Here is a 20,688-nt window from a genome sequence, read left to right on the forward strand (position 1 = left end):
AAAAGAAATAAGAAACCATGTAGTATATTGAGAAAAACAACAACAAAGAGAAACTTCTGATGTCCATGTGTTGGAGTTCATTTTGCTTAGCATCAGGCATTCCTCGCTATGTCGATATTCATTTTTAAAAATTTCTACAGTCAGTTAGACATCAGTTTCCTGTCAACATTTCAGTGCTTTCAGACTTCCCATCTACTCTCAATAAATACACTGAGGAAGTTTTATGAAGTTAGCTATCTGAATGTGGATAATGGGTAAATTAGAAATAGCTTACATTCCCTTAATTATAACAAAGTGTAAAGAAGAGAAAGAAGTCTAATAATAATATATTTTATATTATATTATATACTAAATTCTTTCATGTAAAATGTTAAGTAAAATAAGTTATATAATTCTGTGCTATAATATTTGGTTTGGGATAGAGAGGGAAGAAAACAAATAGTGTAGGTGGGTAACTTACAGAAACAAGTAAGTTTCCAAGCATTCTTTTAACATAGATACCATTTACTTAGAACTTTAATTAGCATTTTTGCCTTATAGAACAACCACAACTTATATGGCCATCAGACATTCTTCATGTGTATGGAAGACACAACTGGAAAAGCATTTGGGGTGTTTTTAATGAACAGCAATGCAATGGGTAGGTTTCCTTCATCTAATGGTCCAAGTAGATTTGCTATGTGACAACCACAGATTTTAGGTGATCCCATAAGCTCTGTATGTGATTTTGCAAGTGAAATATTTAGAAATGGGGTTTGAAATTAGCGATGCAATACTTTTATCTATCCATGTTTCTATGATGTGGAGAATTTACTATATTTTGATGTACATACGGGTGCTTCCCTTTACAGCAGGATGAAAATATAGTCATTCATACAAGCTTCTCTCATTTATCAAGCACTCCATTTATCAAGATGAATTAATGTGTTTACTCTCTAGAACAAAGACAAATAATATCTCCATGAGGGCATATGGTGGTAAATATACAAAAAAAATAGGCTTGGTTGTGACTCATGCCTGTAATCCTAGCTACTCAAAGGCTGAGATCTTCGCCTTTGGTTTGAGCCAGTGTAGCCAAAAAATTGAATGAGGCTTTATCTCCCATAAACCACCCAAAAGCTAAAAGTAGAATTGTGGTTCAAGGGATAGAGAAGTAGCCTTGAACAAAAGAGCTCAGAGACAGTGCCCAAGCTCTGAGTTCAAGCACGAGGACTGCCACAAAGAAAAAGAAGGAAGAAAAACATTCTAGTTTACTATAAATCAAACAATATAGGATTTTTCCTTTAATTATATATATTTATATATTTATAATATATATATGATAATAGGTGAGTCAGTGATAACAAAAAGTGACCAAATTGAATGTCTCAGAAAGATTGATATTTTATATGAATATCAAATTACATAAAAATATTAAACTGAAAACCCATTTGTTTTCCTTTTTTGCTTAGGAATTAATATGTGGTAACATGACCCTCCATAGAGTCTTAGTTGACATACGAATTGATATACTATTATGGGAATAAATCTTTTGGTTGTTAGAGGTTCATTCTCCATCTCTTGGCTATGCAATCCCCAGGGGAGTTTTGAGTTCTTCTAATAGAAGCCCCTCATATGTGGTATTCTATTTTTCATCCATGTTATTGCTACAGGCAATATATTATTTCTTTTTTGTTGTTGTTGGTCACGGGACTTTGAACTCTGGGCCTGGGTGTTGTCCCATAGCTCTTCAGCTCAAGGCTAGCACTCTACCACTTGAGCCATGGTGCTACTTCCAGTTTTCTAGTGGTTTATTGGAGATAAGAGTCTCATGGACTTTTCCTGCCCAGGCTGGCTTTGAACCGTGATCCTCAGATCTAAGCCTCTTGAGTGGCTAGGATTACAAGCATGATCCACTGGCACCTGACAATATATTATTTCCAAATAACCAGTTAAAATAGTGTGGAATCATATGTTCTGAGCAAAGTTTTATTCAAGTGTGAAGTTGTTTTCCATATATATATATATATATATTTCCAATTTTTGTTTTTCAGAGATTTTAATCCAACCCACTCCAATAGTAACTTACAAAATCATTGGTGGTATTCTGGACTTTTATATATTTCTGGGAGATACACCAGAACAAGTTGTACAACAATATCAAGAGGTGTGTGTTCTAAGCTTATTTAATGATATGCAGTATTGTTTTATTATCTAACAATTTCATACAGTAAAGCATTATGTCACATGTTTCCAGCCTTCTAGGCCAGTCAGCAGATTTACACTTTACATTTTTTAAAAGACATAAGCATGTAGTTTAAAATTTTTTTTCTCCTATGTAATGAAACCTATATATTTTTCCAGTTTTAATTTTTAAGTAGTTGTACACAGGAGTTTTAATTCAATATGTCAGTTTCTCAGTATGGCTCTCCATCTTTCATTTCAAAGTGATTTTTACTTCCAAACAGCTAACTTCAGAATAACTTCAGAAGTTAGAGTTCTTTGATAGGTTGCATATTATACCTTTGTTTTTCCCAACCTGTTTCAGTAGAATAAAGCAGTAGGTTATTTCTGATTTTTGTACACTACAAATAGACCTATTCTCAGTGTCTATTTGAGGATAATTTGGATCAAAATAAGAGGTTGTTGGTAGTAGAGAGCTTTCTCTTAACTATTTTTTTGACTTTTTTATTCTCTTCTTTAACTTTTTGTGATAGAAAGTATCATGAAAAATGCTACTTTCCTGAGTGTTTCAATTTTAAACACAAAATAAACAGAAGATGAAGGACAGCACATAAACTTTCTGAGAGTTTCATAAAAAATTAATCCTTACAGGATAAGTAGGGAAAATCTCAGAAGGCAAGTCATTTAAAATTTTCCTTACAAGATGTAGTTAAATGGTATCCAGAGACATGGCAGACTAAAAAGCCTGTTGATAATATGTCTACTGCTGACTTTAGTTTTTCTCTGTTGTAACTAATTAAACATGCATCATTTATCCTCAAGTTCATAGGTCGGCCTGCCATGCCCGCCTACTGGAGTCTTGGATTCCAGTTGAGTCGCTGGAATTACAAGTCCTTGGATGTAGTGAAGGAAGTGGTAAGAAGAAACAGGGAAGCTGGCATTCCATATGTAAGTAGCAAGAAAGCTTGGTAGGAAGATAAATCTGAGGTTAAACACTGTGACATAATAGCAAATGGACTGCGTTCTGAGGAGTATTTATGATGGTTCAGCTTCTCTGTAATGAGGAGGTGTAATCTATATCCATTTCCAATGTTGATTCAGGCATGACAGTTACATGTACTTTGAAGAGTTATCCTAGAAATGGATATATATTCAATATATTTCATACATGATATACATTTATATAGCACATATATGTATCATATACAAATATATCACATATATTTATACATTGTATATAATCATCTCTTAGGTATTATATATTCCTAAATATTCATATATATATTTATATACATATATTTATACATTTGGAAGCAAAATTACATTCAGTTTTAAAAAATGAATTCCAAATATTCTAATTTTTTCAGAATTCTGTAGTTCCTGTTTCCTATGCAATGAAATTTATGAATATATATGTGTGCATATATGTATATATATGTATACATATGCTCGTATATGTTTATAAGGGCTATCTGTTGTCACCAGTAAAAGAATCATTTTTTTCTTTACTGCTTTTATGCTTCAGAATGATCAAAACCTGGATTGAGGTTGTGGCTCAATGGGTAGAGCTTTGCCAAGTATTTTCAGACTTTGAGTTCAATTTTCGGCATTGGTGTTATGGGGAAAATTAAAACAACTAATAATAGAATTAGAATAAAATTAGAATAACTAAAAATTACAATAACTAAATTAAGTCAGAATAACTAAAATTTAGAATAACTACAATTAGAATAACTGACATTATTGCTTCTTTTATGAAATTAAAGTGTTATTACTTTACTTACTTTTTTGTTTTTTTCTTTGGATTTTGGCAGAGCAGATCTATTTTTGTTTTGTTTTGTTTTGAGGACATGGTACCACTGCCCACCTTAGAACTCAAGGTCCTCTTCTTTAGTTTCGTTATGTGTATAGTGTTGATGTTAGGCTTGAACTCAAACTCAAACTCAGCATCTCCCTTGACTCTTTTACTCAGGATTCTTGCTGTAGCACTAAATCCACACCTCCAGCTTTAACTTATTGCTGGTCAACTGGAGATAGAGTCTCTTGGATTTTTCTACCTGGGTTGATTTTGAACCATAAATCTCCAATCTCAGCTTGCTTCTGCGGTAATTAGGATGAACACTATGAACCATTGGCTCCCAAATTAAGTTTTAAATTTTTTTTCCAGTCATTAAATTTACAGTAGAAGCTCATTTTAGTTAAAAACAGAAAGAAAATGCTTTGATTCCTTATGGCAATATGTTGTGGTCATTTTCAGGACACACAAGTCACTGACATTGACTATATGGAAGACAAGAAGGACTTCACATACGATGAAGTTACATTTAAAGGGCTCCCCGAGTTCGTTGAAGATTTGCATGCCCATGGACAGAAATACGTTATCATCTTGGTAATGATGAATCATGTGTTAAATATATTCAACATTCGTGAATTTTGGAAGTAACGGGTGGTTCATCGTTTCTTTTTCTCTGTTTGTAGGACCCTGCAATTTCTATAAATAAGCGTGCCAATGGAGCCTCATATGAGTCCTATGATAGAGGAAATGCAAAACACGTGTGGGTAAATGAGTCCGATGGGGTAACTCCACTTATTGGAGAGGTAAATTCTGATACTATTTAAAATTGTACAGCTCATTTTTTTTTTTTTTTACTCTGCACCAACAAACCTTTGGGACGTATGTTCATAAGAGTGTATCTGTGTTTCTTTCAGCCTTAGATTTAATATTTGAATTTTAGATAAGCATTATTTAATTCCTTTAGTTATGCAGTAAAGCAAACGGGCACATCATTTGACAATGTATAAAATAAATGAAAGCTAATAAGTTATGATACATAATTTATAATCTCACAAACATTCTGAGAGATCTAGGCAGACATTCAATGCTAAATATTTGCCAATGTAAATTGAGTATCTATATGTTAGGCACCGAGTTTTAATAGTTACACTTAGAACAGATAATAAAATTAAATAATGATAGTTAATATTAAAATTCCTTGTAAAAAGTACTAAAATACAGAGCAGTGAGCTGTTTCCTTACTTATTGCTTGGTAGGTTTCCTGAGATTATAGAGAAAATAAGAAAGAATGTGAGGAGTATTGACCTCTCCAGTGCATATTTTTAGCTAGAATAACTATTCTACTGGTGGTAACTTTGTAAGATACATCAAAGACAAAAGTAATATATAAGCACCTTTGAGGTACTAATTCCACTTCTGTGATTTAATAAAAATGGCTAGAGCCAGGCGCCAGTGGCTCATGCCTATAATCCTAGCTACTTAGGAGGTTGAGATCTGAGGATCATGGTTCAAAGCCAACCATGGCAGAAAAGTCAGTGAGACTCTGATCTCCAATAAACCACTAGAAAACCAGAAGTGGCACTGTAGCTCAAGTGGTAGAGCGCTAGCCTTGAGCTGAAGAGTGTAGGGACAACGCCTACATGGACAGCACCCCGGCCCAGAGTTCAAGCCCCACAACTGACAAAAAAAAAAAAAAAAGGCTAGACTAGGAAAAGAAAATATCTATTTTAAACTACATATTTAGGGGTTGGGTGACTCATGCTTGTAATCACAGTGACTCAAGAGGCTAAGATCTAGAGAATATCTGAGGCCAGCATAGTCAGAAAGCTTAGTGAGATTCCTGTAAAATTACATGAAAAAAGCATGGAGGTGTGGTTCAAGAGGTAAAGCACCAGCTGCATTGGCAGGAAAGCAAGCAAGCAAAGAAAGTGCAAGTGTGTACCTTTTCCTATCTGTAGGGTAGAATCAATTGGTACCTCCATTGTATATAAAAATGACAAATATTTCTCATCTCTTGAATTGCTAATGAAAATTGTTAATGATCATAAAAATGCTTCAATGAGTGCTAATACATATGAAGTATTATAGCCATGTTCACTGACAAGACAGAAAAGAAAATGAGTATTTTTCCTTGAATTTTTGGAAGCAATGCCTTCAGAAATGAATTAATATTGCTTTATATTATTCTGAGTAAATGTGCACTTCACTGCAAAAGGACAATATCATAACTTTAATGTTTTTTGAGCTCCTCTTCCTTAATATTTTATTTAATCTATGTATACATGTGATTAATCCTCTCATCCAGGTATGGCCAGGATTAACAGTATACCCCGATTTCACCAATCCAGACTGCATTGATTGGTGGGTAAATGAGTGCAATGAATTCTATAAACAAGTGAAATATGATGGACTTTGGATTGTAAGTAGCTATTTTATCTTTAATTTTTAATATTATCTTAAAGTAATTGTACCAAGCGCTTTCTACTCAATGAATCAGTTTTTTTTTTAATACAGTACATCTTAATCAATGTCAACTCTGTAAGCAGCTATCCCATTGGATAATGAAAACAGAATGGCTTATTCATTGAAGCATTGATCATGAGTACTTTCCAAATGCATGCAACATACAATTTCAAGCTCTTGGGTTGGTTTTCTAGAATAATACAAGAAATACTGTGACAGGCACGGGATAGAAGGGGAAAAAGACAAAATATTTAAAATATTTTTTCTTCTCTAGTAATATATTTCTTGGTACAGATTTTACTTTTGTAAGTAACATGGAAATTTTTCAAGATTAGAGACTTCTATGAAAGAACAATTAATGGGATTTGGGGACAAGACTATGGAAGTGTGATTCCAAGAAAACCTTTATGAGAGTCTACGTTAGCAAAACAAAATGTCAACACCTGTGGAGGTCACCTCATTTAAGAAATGTACTTTTACTGGCTCCAGTGGTAATTCTAGCTTCTTAGGAGGCTGAGATCTGAGGATCGTGGTTTGAAGCCAGCTGGGGCAGAAAAATCCCCATGAGACTCTTACCTCCAATGAACCCCTCAAAAATCAGAAGTGCCAATGTGGCTGAAAGTGGTAGAGCACTGAGTTCAAGCCTTGCAACTGACAGAGAGGAAGAAAGAAAGAAAGAAAGAATGAAAGAACGAAAGAAAGGAAGAAAGAAAGAAAGAAAAAAAGAAAGAAAAAGAAAGAAAGAGGGAAGGAAGGAAGGAAGGAAGGAAGGAACTTTTGAGTAGTCTGTGGAATAGAACAAATCATGATTGACATTTACTTGTATTTTATCTCAAAAAAATAATAAACGTGACTATCAAAACCCTGGACTGTTTAAACAATTGCTAAAATGAAAGAATAGTTTGGCAGTTTCTCTGGATGAACGTTTATGTCTAGAACGAATGATAGCTAGTTTCTAGGTTTCTGGAACAAAACTTAATGAACGATGGGGAAAAATTTACTGCCCCTGGTTATGGTGATTATGACCCTAAAATCTGAGTAAGTTTAGAAAAAATAAAATTGAAAACAGAGTGAAAATCAGGATTAAAAAAATGTATATAACCTTGCTGAATTCTATTTGACTGGTTAGGTTCATACTATTTCTTTGTTTTAAAGTGGTCATCACTTTTAATATTAATTCATTTATGTAATTAATATACAATTTAATACTTATTAATGTACCATCTGTAATATACAAATATGGGAAAGTGATACATTTTGATAAAAATGAGTAAAATGATAGCAATGCTTTCAGGAATTCTATGGAGGTATCAATAAGATAAAGATGGAAATTCTTTAGTTTTTTTTAATTTAAAATAGGGGTGATCACATGCACACAGGAAAAGCAGTAAAAACGTACAGTAATTTAAAACTTTACTTTCATTCTTGCTCTTAAATTATTGCTTTAATTAAATTTTATGTAAACTTTGTTTTTGATGGGAAACTCAAGTGCAATAGAACAGAGCAATAGATATAAATGTCAAAGAAATAACCCAAAGACTCTTCAATTATTCTTGAACTTTAAAACAAGTGTGAGTTTCCTCATGCTATTAGAACTATTTAGAACAGAATTGGGAGATATTTACCTTTTGCATCACTTTGAGAAATCTCCCTTGAGCACCTCATTTAATCCCCTATGATGTTGCTTTCTACAGTTTGCATATTCATATGAATAATTCAGAGATCCTTAGTAGAGATGTGCAATCTTACTCATGTACCACGTTCAAAAGCAAGTGATATTTAAGGGAGACTTCAAAGACAATTTAGTAGAGATGTGGAAAATAACATTCCATTATTTCTGGAAATCCTACAAAGTAGTGAGCAGAGTAGATAATAAGCACAAGGCTTCCGTTAACTGATTATACTTCTATTGCTAGTATGTAGAGAAAAGATCGAGGCTTTGTCAAAAAAAATTAGAAAAAATCGATGAATCCAATGCCCAACTGCTCTGTCTCCACAGATGGCTGTTGACAATTCTCAGAATGTGATTAAGCTCACCTGGCATTACTTACACCCATGGGGGATTACTATTTTAATTAAAATATTAAATGGCGGTCTGCCCCAGCTTTCCTTGTCTTCTGAGATTTTAGGAGATGTAGGTTATTAAAATACTCTGGTATAAGATGCCTAGTACATCTCTGGAAAAAGATAAATGGCAGCCACAGCAGAACAAGCTGAAGGAACAGATGTGGAAGATAGATCCACAGTGACATGAACAATTGAAATGAGCAAAATGAAATGCATTTTTGGTGTTTAAAAATCTGGTTTTGGTTTGCAGCTTATATTCTTGTAGAAGAAAAAATTGCTTTATATAAAATATTCTTAGACAACAATGTGATTTATCTTTATACTTTACAATTATTTAATAATCTGTTTCTCTTCCTTTTATACACATTTAGGACATGAATGAAGTTTCCAGTTTTATTCAAGGTTCACTGAAAGGTTGTGGTGACAACAAATGGAATTATCCACCTTTTATTCCTGGTAAATCCTATTTTCTTATCTATTTTACTCTGAATTAAAGATGGTGTCATGTTAACTTTTAAATTATAATATATGTATTTCTAAATTAAAAACATCCGCGTAATTTCTTAAAATACTTTTCTTTTACCTAAAATATTTGCTAAGATTATCTTTCAATAATATACAACCTGGTGCCAGTGACTCACGCCTATAATCCTACCTACTCAGGAGGCTGAGATCTGAGGTTCTAAGTTCAAAGCTAGCCCAGGCAGGAAAGTCCGTGAAACTCTTATTTCCAATAAACCACCAGAAAAGCGGAAGTAGTGCTGTGGCTCAAGTGGTAGAGCACTAGCCTTGAGCTGAAGAGCTGAGGGACAGCGCCCAGACAGACCCAGAGTTCAAGCCTCACATGACAAAAAGAAAGACAGAAAGAAAGAAAGACAGAAAGACAGAAAGAAAGAAAGAAAGAAGGAAATAAAGCTTCACAATGTTTCTATTGGCAAAATATAGACATATATTTTATATGCCTGTTAAATAATATTTTCCCATGCATTTTAATTATTAAAATTTGGAACTATAACTAATACTTAATAATATAATGGAAAAGCGATTTACTAGCATCATTTAGTTATAGAATGGGTGTCCACTTTGACACGTCCTTATATATGCATACAGTGTACTTTGTAAAGATTCTTTTCCTTCACCTTCTGCCTGTCCCCCATTCATTTTTCCCAAACTAATTTTATCAAGATTCTTTGTTCAGTGTTCACGTATGTATATAAATTGTTCTGATTATATTTCTCTTCCTCTGCCTCTCAGCTCTCCATCCTCCTCTCAATTTTACCTATATGTCAGTAGGACATAGTTTACTTTCTTAATATTGATTTATTTTGTGCTAGTCCTGGGGTTTGAGCTCAGGGCCTGGGCTCTGTCTCTGGATGTCTTGCCCAAGGCTCGTGCTCTACCATTTGAGGATCAGCTCCACTTCCGATTTTTTGGTGGCGAATTGGAAGTAAGAGTTTCACAGACTTTCCTCTCCGGTCTGGCTTAAAAGCTTGATCTTCAGATCTCAGCCTCTTGAGTAGCTGGCTCAACACTCCTTTTTAAAAGTCATTGTTAATTGTTCAAAAAGAGACTTCACCATGGTATTTCACACGTGCATTTGCTTCATTTAATCAAACCGACTACTTGCCTCTTCTTGTGAATCATTTCTCCCGTCATGATGACATGAGATAAAGTGATACTTAATTCTGTATCATTTTAACTATTTGTATTTTTCATTACCCTTTGATGAAGCACAATATCACATAGTACATTTTTTTTTTAAAAAAAAAGCAATGTGAAGACTGAAAAGGCTGAGTGTAAAGAATTCTCCCCAATGTCTTCTTTCTAAGGTATTCTTGACAGACTCATGTATTCCAAGACCCTTTGCATGGATGCAGTGCAGAACTGGGGGATGCAGTACAATGTGCACAGCCTCTACGGGTACAGCATGTCCATTGCCACTGAGAAGTGAGTACGGTTCCGTGCAGAGGCCTGTGCACAGTCATCATCTAGAGTAGATTAGGATGACCCATTCCTAGAGCTGGAAAACAGCAAAACAAATGTGATGGCTTTCCAAATGTGAGTAAGATCTATGAATTCTGAATTCAGTTATCCAGAGTTACATGGTATGTGTAGTTCTTGCATATATGTGTGTGCATATATGATATATATATATGTGTGTGTGCATGTGTGATATATGCATTTGTATATACATATATGTGTATTAAGTGCATTTTCAAATTACTGGAACACTACGTGATTTTATAATACCACGAGCTACCTGTATATAAAAAGGAATACAGAAAAAAGAGGAGTATCCTAGATTAATTGAATGTTATTTATCCTGCATTTTCTTAGTTTGTATAGTGTAATAGTTAAAAAAATCCAGATCTCAATGTATTAATATTTTCTCATAATTAAAAACCACTCATTACTTGGCCACATGCTTTTCTGGTGCTAACCTGATCAACATGCATTATACTTATAAATTAACATGCTGCATTAACTTCCTCCACTTTTCATACAATGGCTTAGAGATATTTATATAAAAATACACCATGATATCAAAACATCTTGTACCTTATCTTTCTAGTGTTGTTTTTTCTTAAAAAAATAAAACCAGAGATTTACTTCAAATATATTGCATTTTTAGAAAAGTTAAACAAGTATATATATTTCAATGTGATGCAGATTGTAAAATGTAGAAGCCATTTGTACATACATACTGTCATAGCAGATATTTAGTGAGATAATCGGGTTGGCGTTAAATACTGAAATAAATTTTACATCATCCTAATTTCTTTCTCATCATGGAAAATTATTAAGAGTCAGGTTGCAGTAGTGATCAGATGAGAGATGCTAGGTCATTTGGATAGTAAAAATGATTAAAATGCTTGAAGAACATGCCAGATTTTTTTATCCTTGCTTGCAAATATTTGTAAACAGAAATTAAGCTATGTTTTGCATGTGCGCCACATAAACCTAGGGGTTTAAATATATATGATAAATTATACATATGTAGAAGGATTTAGTACATTTATAGCATGTGTTTCCATGCACATATTGAGTAAATAGTGTGTTGGTTTCAAATTGACAGAAGATGAGTGAAAGTTTTCTATGTTATTTATCTTGATTGATCAGTATGTATTGAAAAAAGTGAGTACAGGATTTTTTTTGTTTTTGTTTTTGTTTTAGCTTTTACATCAGCTTTATTCTCAGAGCCAACCTGTATGAGTTAACAAATCTCTAAATTGCCAACTACTGTGGGAATCATATTCCTTCTTGCATGCACCCAAACATCATACTCAACCATGTGTTCTGACATGCAAAAGAAGATTTACTATTTGCACCTATCTGAGTATAGGTAGTTAAGAAAGAAAGAAAAAAGAAAAATTCCGACCAAAGTTATACATGATGTGATGTCTCTAGGAACAGTGAATGACCATTTGAAATGAGAACATTTAAATAAACGAAGTGTCTACTTTAATTCTTTGCTACCTTGGTCTCTCTTTTAGAGCTATAGCAAAGGTATTTCCGAATCAAAGAGGCTTCATCCTCACCCGCTCCACATTTGCGGGCACCGGGCGGTATGCTGCACATTGGCTGGGCGACAACACCGCCTCATGGGAACAGATGGAGTGGTCCATCACTGGCATGCTGGAGTTCGGTTTGTTCGGAATGCCTCTGGTAAGATGATCCTATTCACAGGAGCGTGTGCAAGAACGTGTATGCGTTCTCCTTCATACCCAGGCTCCGAACCTCAAGCCTAGCAAGGCACCAAATTGCATTCTGTTTGCTTTCTTTTTTATGTTATTTATTTAGGGTTTTTTTTGGGGGGGGCGGAAGTGAAAGGGATCAAGCCAGAGCCTTATGCATTGAATTGTCAGTGTCATATTTATGACATTTATTTAAAAGGATTCAACAGCATACGATCAAAGAAACCGTCAAACCGTGTCCTTAATGAATGTATGAGATAAATAACAATGTGGATGGTACTTCTGACATTTGAATGACCAAGTGAAATTATAATCCAATGCAACCAGTCTAAAAAGGGGATTATTATGTAGAAAGAATATAAAAAATGTTTACATGAGAAAAATAAAGCCCAAGATAAGACTACACTGATAACAATGTAAATGTCAAAACTCTAAATATACATAAGATGCTCTATTATCAGATTAGTGTCAGTGAATAATGCTATGTGTATTTTAGAACAAGATAAAAAAACAATGATAGAAGCTGGTTGCCAGTGACTCGCACTTGTAATAGGGAAGGCTGAGATCTTTCAAAGAGCATCCTAGCAGGAAAGTTCATGAGAGACTCTTATCTCCAATTAATCACAAGAAAGAGAAATGTGTGAAATGGAGGTGTGGCTAAAGTAGTGAAGTGCTAGCACAAAAGCTCAGGGACAGCACTCAGGCCACCATGCAAGTCCCAGGGTCCTGCACAAACACACACACACACACACACACACACACACACACACACACACACATGCACACAAATGATGGAAGAATATTTGAAATTTCAAAGTAGACAAGATTTTTTATTAAACATGACATTTAAAAATCAATTTTAAAAGTGAATCATACCCTGTTGATATTCAAGACTACAGAAAGCCACTATGTAAGACAAATGTATAAAGTATATTAGGAAAATTATACCAATTCACTTATTCTACTATGTAAATAAATGTAAAGTACACCACATGACATACAAACTAAACAAAAGTAACTGGTGAATACACCTTGTATTCAGAACTTTAAAAGACATTGCCACATCATATATGAGTAATAAATAAACTCTATAGCAATAATAAAAATAACCTTATGCTGTTTTATTGTCATGTTAGTACTTTTCTTTAGTATCAGAGTTCTGTGGTTTGTTGTATTAGTATTTAAAGGAGACTAATAAAATAAAATTAACAAAACAAAAAAGTAAGCAAAACAGAAACAAAATCTCTAAGACATACTGAATTTCATCAACTGAGGAGCATTAAAAAGCAAAACACATGTTAAATTATATCTTGTTATGGATGAATACATAGATATAAAGAAACAAAGAAATACTGATAATCATAAATACTAAATTTAAGATAGTACTTTCTGGTATCTGGGAGCATCTATTGGGTGAAAATCAATTTACCTTGGATTACTATTTTTTCTTTGTGAGCTACACATAAATACATGGTCTTTTGTTCTTACTTTGCTCCCATAATAGTACATCTTTTAATTGGAAAAAATCAAAGAGGGACATTTTGGATTTAAAGGCGAGATACTTGTTTTTTCTTCAGCAAGATACTTTTAATGCAATAATTGCATCTTTACACAAGGATTTTCATTATTATTTTATAAGTGAAAATGTGTAAAAATACACACAAATTAAGAAAACATATAAAATGACAAAGAAGGAAAGCACATGGCCATGTGTAACGCTGTCTACATAGATCTCAGTACTAGGGATATAGAGTCAGGAGGATTGTGAATTTGCAGGCCATCCTGGGGTATACTCTGAGACACTGTCTTAAAAAAGATTGTACAAAACAAGGGGAAAAAACACTAGTTTGTGGAGAAATATTGAAAGATGGTAAAACAAATATTTTCCATTTTATAAATCATGTCTATTACATAGGCCAATAGGTCATCACATTGATGCTTTGAATCTGAGCACTGAACCCACGGTGTGTTTGTTATCCAGGTGGGTGCAGACATCTGCGGGTTTATAGCTAACACCACTGAGGAGCTGTGCAGAAGATGGATGCAACTTGGTGCCTTTTATCCGTTTTCTAGGAACCATAATGCTGATGGATATGCGGTGAGTGACTCACGTGTCAGGGGGTTTGCAGTGAAGCACTATCAGATCTTAAGATCGTACTTTAACATATGTCCACAAGTCATATTATCTGAAAGTTTATAGCAAAATTTGTAATGCATAGTTAGAAAACCTCTATTTATATACAAAAGAAACAAAAACAATCACATAGTACATTACAAACAATAGCAACAAAGAAAAACCTCTGTGTCCATACCTTAGGGTTCATTTCACTTAGCATCATCTTATTTGGTGATATGGATAGATAGATAGATAGATAGATAGATAGATAGATAGATAGATAGATAGATAGATAGATAGATAGATAGATAGATAGATAGATAGATAGATCCATTTTGAGCTTTTCTGCTCATCTGATAAGATGATCCTAGATATATACTAATTATTCCAAATAAGGGAAACCATGGACTTACACTTTACTTATTCCACTTAATGTGATTTTTTTTGTGTTTCTGTTTCCTAACAAATGGGCCGGTGTCATTCTGGGGGAATAGAATTCTGGGATGGGGGGAGGGAGGAGGGGGAGGGAAGGGATAGTTGGAGAAAAACCAAGGAGGAAGTAACAATGCTCAACAAGAAATGTACTCATTTTTTCGCATATAACTGTAACCCATCTGTATAGCATCTTTTCTATAAAATAAAAATTTTAAAAATAATAAAAATCCTCCCTTTCATATATAAGAATATATACATATAAGAATATATATCTAATAATATGTAGATATATCTAATAACATATCTAAGAATACATATATGCATATATATGTGTGTATATATGTATACATATATGTATTCTTAGATTCTAATAATGCAAATTCCAGGTAACTCTTCTTTCAGAAAAAGAAAATGTAATATGATATCAAGGCTTTTCCTTGTCTTGTGTAATGAAAGAAAAGCTTCAAATTAAAAACAAAACAAAAAAAGGGCTTTGACTCCAGAATCTTTCTATAATAAAACTGGAATCAACAGACCAATACACAACAAAATGGATGCCCTTAAACCCTAACTCTGAGCTGGTAAGGAATGGGACACAAGGAAATGTAGTTATTCTGCCAGCCCTGAAATCATCCGGTGTAAACAACAGCAGGCATATTTCTAAAAGGGAATGGTGATGTCTGACTAGAACTACTTAGTTATTGAGAAGGCTGATCTGGGGATCACAGTTTGAAGTTAGCCCTTACAGGAAATCCATGAAACTCTTATCTCCAATAAACTACCAAAAAGTTGGAAGTAGAGCTCTGGCTCAAGTAGTGGAACAAGCTAGCCTTAAGTTAAAGAAGCTCAGGGACAGTGCGTAGTCCCTGAATTTACATCCCAGGATGGGTACCACAAATATATACATATATATAATATATACAATATATATTATATATATATAATATATATATATAAAATAAATGACTTAGTATTCGCATACTGGTTGTGAACAAAACCTCCGTTCTTATGAAGAAGGGCCAGCTGAACAGGTCATGCTGTAAGAGAATTGAACAGGACAAAAGTAATACCTCCTTGAGCCATCAAATAAGCATTCTTTATCTATAAAACAACCTGTTACACCTGTTACATTGTATTCTGTCTGTGTTTGCTTTCTCCAAAACCTTGACAAGAAGTCAACAGGGTGGGGATTTCTTGATGAAGTTCTTATGGAAAACAAACACACAAAAAAAGAGAAGGCTTGTAAAAGTATGTATGTGTGTGTGTGTGTGTGTGTGTGTGTGTGTGTGTGTGTGTGTGTACACGTGTTCATCAAATCAAAATTCAGGTCTCTGGCTGGCGAAGCTGATAGGGCAGGGAAAGGTGTGGCAGGGAAAATGACAGCCTGGGGCTCAGTTCTAGCAAAGCTTCAGTCTGGGCCATTGCGGGGCGGGGTGGGGGGCAGTTTTTAGCGAATGGGGTCAAGCTGGGAAAACCCTGTATCTCCAGAGAAAGTTCTAGACTGCCTGCTTTGTTGTGGTTATCCAATGACTGGAAATAGCACGCCGCAGAAGCAGAGATTCAGGGCAGTAACCAAAGTGGATCTGGAGGCCAATTCATGAGGCCCTCAGGCAATTTCATGACCAACAGGAGAGCTAAGCAGAAGAGCCAAGGTGTGGGTACCTCTACTGGTCTCAAGAGGAGTGAATGCTCCCTCCCTCAGTTCCTCCCCAGCTACCCTCACTGCTCTGGGCTCTGCTCCCCCTCCTTCTGCACCCTAGTCCTCCCCCCCCCCAATTCCTGGGTTAGCCCCCTCCCTGAATTTATTTTAGCGGGAATAGAAGGCGCCAGACAGCAGACCTTAGGCTTGGATATTTCAAGCCCTTGCTTGCACAAGTCTTCTTTAGCATATGGAAACCCGGTTCTGGAGGATCCTGCATCTTCACTGCTAGCTACCACGAAGTTTAACCACCCATGAAACATTACCAAAAAATAATGAAGCCAAGATTATTCATTGTATTCATGTTAGGCAGGTGAAAAAAACAAGCAAATCATTTTTGTGATTTTCATCTCTCCTACTTGTGTATTTAAATGGGAAGTGCATACTTATGAACGAAAGTAATTAAAACAAGGGTAAATTTTATTCAGATACTTTAAAGGTAAAATGGGGATAGTTTTAAGTTTTATCTACAGAATTTTACACACACACACACACACACACACACACATGTTTTGTTTTGTTTTTTTAAGGAGAGACTTAACATGTTTTAGTTTCCATTTTCATTTTATTATTTCATATCATTTTATTTCATGTTATTTTATTTTCCCTTTTTGTCCTCAGGAACAAGATCCTGCAGTTTTTGGACAAGACTCGCTTCTAGTCAGAACTTCAAGGCACTACCTCAGGATTCGCTACACTCTGCTGCCGTTCCTCTACACTCTCTTCTATAGAGCGCATATGTTTGGAGAAACAGTCGCTAGGCCAGTTCTTCATGAGTAAGTACTATGGATAAAATTTCCATATATTTTTCCTTAAAAATTGTTTTATTGTTAAAAAGGTGATAGACAGAGGGGTTACAGTTACATAAGTCAGATGATGAGTACAATTCTTTTGGGACATTTCCCTCTCTCCCAATTTTCCCCTCTCATTCCCACCACCAGTTGTATAGTTCCTTTTCAACATAGTATCTAGTGAGAAACACTGTTGCATTTGTTCACCCTTTGTCCCTCCATTTCTGTGCCCCGCCTTATCCTCCCAATGACATAAACAAGCAGAACAAAAAAGGAAATGAAACAAAAACAGCAAAAAGGAACAAGACTTCTTGTTTCAATGTATTTTTAAAGAACATTCAGAAGGTAATAAACATGAATAGCAATAAATCAAGGTATCAGGTAGATTTAGACTGATTTCTTTAAATGTAAAAATAGAATTAAAATGTATAAAATGATTTATGAAGCATGATTTTGTAGGTGAAAAAAGTATGTGAGAATTGAACAAAATTTACAATATGTGTTAGGGAAATTATATCAGTGAGAAAGAGTAAACCTAGGGTTATTAAAACTTACAACTATACATCATGTATAGTTGTAAAATCATGTAAATAGATGGAAATTTAAATACTAAATGTGAAACCAATAGAGACCAAGAGTGTATTGAAGATAGTTTCAGGAAAAGATGAGTTGTCTTTATCTTTGTAAGTATCAGATTCAAAATTGGGCTCAAGAAATTACTGAAAAAAATATATTTAAAACCATATTAAACTGGACTTTTACAATGAAAAGGTTTAAAAGGAAGGAAGTAGATTTTGAAAAATTTGTGATGTGGAAGTGTTCTACAGGAGAAAAGTAAACATGTTAATGAGAGATTACCAGTAGCCAGGTCACCCATGCAGATAGAGGAGAATTCATGCCCTCCTTTCTCCTTCCGCCCTGTCTTCCTCTCCACATGTCCCTCCTCCTGAATGGACTCTGATGAATCATGACAGGTGTAGGAAGTATTGATTGTAAATGATATGCTAAGTCAAATTAACTCTTAGTTTTCTGAAAATATTGAAAAGATAAACCAAATAAGTAATTTGGGTATAAACAACATGCATTGTCACATGGTAAATGCTGTTACTTTTGCTAGGTTTTATAACGACATGAACAGCTGGGTTGAGGACCTTGAGTTTCTGTGGGGCCCAGCGTTACTCATTACTCCTGTTTTGAAGCAGGTATGTCTTAGAAATTTACCAAATTTATCTCTTAAAGGGAATTTTATATGCCCAAATCCATATTTAATGACAAAGCATTAGATAATACTTAGTGCTAAATGGATCATTTCAAGTAGATGGATGTCTCATTGCTTTGTGACTTACAGAAGACATTAAAATTATTATGAAACTAGTCAATAAATCTTGGCTTACCAGTTATATAATACAAAGGGGATATATAAATTAGGTTTCTCCGGGGGCTGGGAAGGTGGATCAGTGGTAGAATGCTTGCCTTGCAAGCACCTGGGTTTGATTCCTCAGCAACAAATAAGCAGAAAAACCAGAAGTGGCACTGTGGCTCAAGTGGTCGAGTGCTAGCCTTCAGCTAAAGAGCTGAGGGACAGCGCCCAGGCCCAGAGTTCAGGCCCCACAACCAATGGGGGGAAAAAAATAAATTTCTCCTAAAAACCATTGTTCACTTAATCAGACTCAAATCCTTTAGTAATGCTAACACTCTCAGTTATATAGACCCAAACATTGAAATTTTGCTAAGTTGTAAATAAAAGAAAACTTGAAAATCAGTCTTTAGAAAATGCTGACAAAATAATGAATTCAGTCATGTGGTTCTCATTTTTAACATGTTTGTCAGTCCACGAAGGCAAAGAGAAATGGAGGACAGTTTCAGATTCAAAGAAACCACATAATTCAAAGAAATAATAATAATAATTCATAATTCAAAGAAACCACATAACAATGTGTACACCATCTTAACCACCACTGGAAATGATTTCTGTTTTGCACATTGTGACATAGAAAATCAGTACAATTGATTATATATTGGAAATATTATTATTTATTGGAAATATTGAAATACAATAACGTAGTGAAACTCTCTTCCCTTAATGAATGGGAAATCCAACACACTTTTGACCACATTCTTGTTCTTTGCTTAGGATTGGATTTTGCTTTTCAATCCTTTTATAGTTTTATTTTTTCCTTTTGGTTGCACTAGTGTTTGAACTCGGGGCCTCATGGTTGCTAGGCAGTCACTCTATGAATAGATCCATGCCCTCAATTCAAGGACTGAACATGCTCAGATGTGTATGCATATTGTCCTGCTTGATTTTAGGGAGCAGAGGTGGTGAGTGCCTACATCCCTGATGCAACCTGGTATGACTACGAAACAGTAAGTACTCTTCCCCCAGCTGTGTCTGGATCATAAGGAAGTCTCAACATCTGAGTGCAGAATGTAACTCCAGATATATAGCACCTCTGTGCCTAGATTGAAAAAAAAACTTACAGGAAAGAAGAATAATTCCAAAATGAAAAACTGTAAAAAAATGTAAATAAGCCCGCTATTTGCGAAAATGCAGAAGATTTTTAATGTCCCATTACATACTTATTTTATAATGGAATGAAAGGAATATTATAGGAAGGAGTGGTTGATTATTTGAATGTTTCTTCCCTATCTTACATGTCTGTACTGCCTGAAGAATTACTGAAATAGTCATATAGTTGATTTTATGTGGTGCCTCCAAACAATTGTGTAGAATATATTTATTTCTAACTTAGAAAGACATAAATAATTGCTTGCACACATATACTCTATGTTTTTAACTGAGCAAGTCTTCATAAAAATATTTTTCATCTATTGAGGGGATAAAACAAAATTAAAAAAATATTTTTCAAGCCATTATTTCATATATTGCTTTTATTTGCTAATCGAGTTATTTTAAAAAATGATTTTATTTTTTAAAAAAGGTCCTTGAAAGATAAACTACCTTGAAATTCAATGTGCATCACTTTGCTTTTATTTACTTCTTTTTTTTCAATTTCAGTAGATTTTCTTTATTCTTTTAACACATTAGACAACATTCAAACACCATAAATGTTGGGATAGATCAAGTCAAACTACATCAAAGTATTCAAGTATGACCTGGCCATTTCTAAGTCTAAAGTTGACTTCACATTATTTCATTCTAATAGAAATGAAAACATCAGGTCATGTAGTATAAATTTCGTTTTTCTGATTTGTGGAACACAGCATTACAGCTCAGTGGTCATCTACTTTGTGCAGTGATGGAGTCAGTTCAATGACCTTTTCAATCTCTACATTATAACTTTGTATTTGGATTGTTGGAGCTCTTCTTGAATTTTCATAAAGTCTGTAATGGGACAATTGAAAGCTCTTTTCTTCAACTGTAGCCCTCTTTGTTTCATTCTCATGTGTTTTGGTACAGAGAACAGTAGGGAGGATTCTCAAAAGAAATAAAAGTAGATCCA

General features: G+C 34.4%; 1 protein-coding gene across 2 annotated transcripts in view; it reads left to right on the forward strand.

Annotated features, from left to right (window-relative positions):
* The window catches only part of Si (sucrase-isomaltase), a 91,182-nt gene that overhangs the window by 15,668 nt on the left and 54,826 nt on the right, over nt 1-20,688 (forward strand). Inside the window, exons 7-19 of one of the 2 annotated variants that reach the window (XM_042678869.1) lie at nt 541-640; nt 2,034-2,146; nt 2,986-3,111; nt 4,421-4,552; nt 4,642-4,761; nt 6,264-6,377; nt 8,860-8,944; nt 10,318-10,435; nt 11,983-12,154; nt 14,165-14,281; nt 17,055-17,209; nt 18,342-18,430; nt 19,539-19,591. In XM_042678869.1, the coding sequence (XP_042534803.1) occupies nt 541-640; nt 2,034-2,146; nt 2,986-3,111; nt 4,421-4,552; nt 4,642-4,761; nt 6,264-6,377; nt 8,860-8,944; nt 10,318-10,435; nt 11,983-12,154; nt 14,165-14,281; nt 17,055-17,209; nt 18,342-18,430; nt 19,539-19,591 (1,494 nt within the window). Of the gene's footprint in view, nt 1-540; nt 641-2,033; nt 2,147-2,985; nt 3,112-4,420; nt 4,553-4,641; nt 4,762-6,263; nt 6,378-8,859; nt 8,945-10,317; nt 10,436-11,982; nt 12,155-14,164; nt 14,282-17,054; nt 17,210-18,341; nt 18,431-19,534; nt 19,592-20,688 lie in introns of both variants that reach the window. The other variant, XM_042678868.1, reaches the window with a different exon arrangement.

Source organism: Dipodomys spectabilis, unplaced genomic scaffold (assembly GCF_019054845.1).
Source record: "Dipodomys spectabilis isolate Male_0828 unplaced genomic scaffold, ASM1905484v1 ptg000050l, whole genome shotgun sequence".
Taxonomy (NCBI): Eukaryota; Metazoa; Chordata; class Mammalia; order Rodentia; family Heteromyidae; genus Dipodomys; species Dipodomys spectabilis.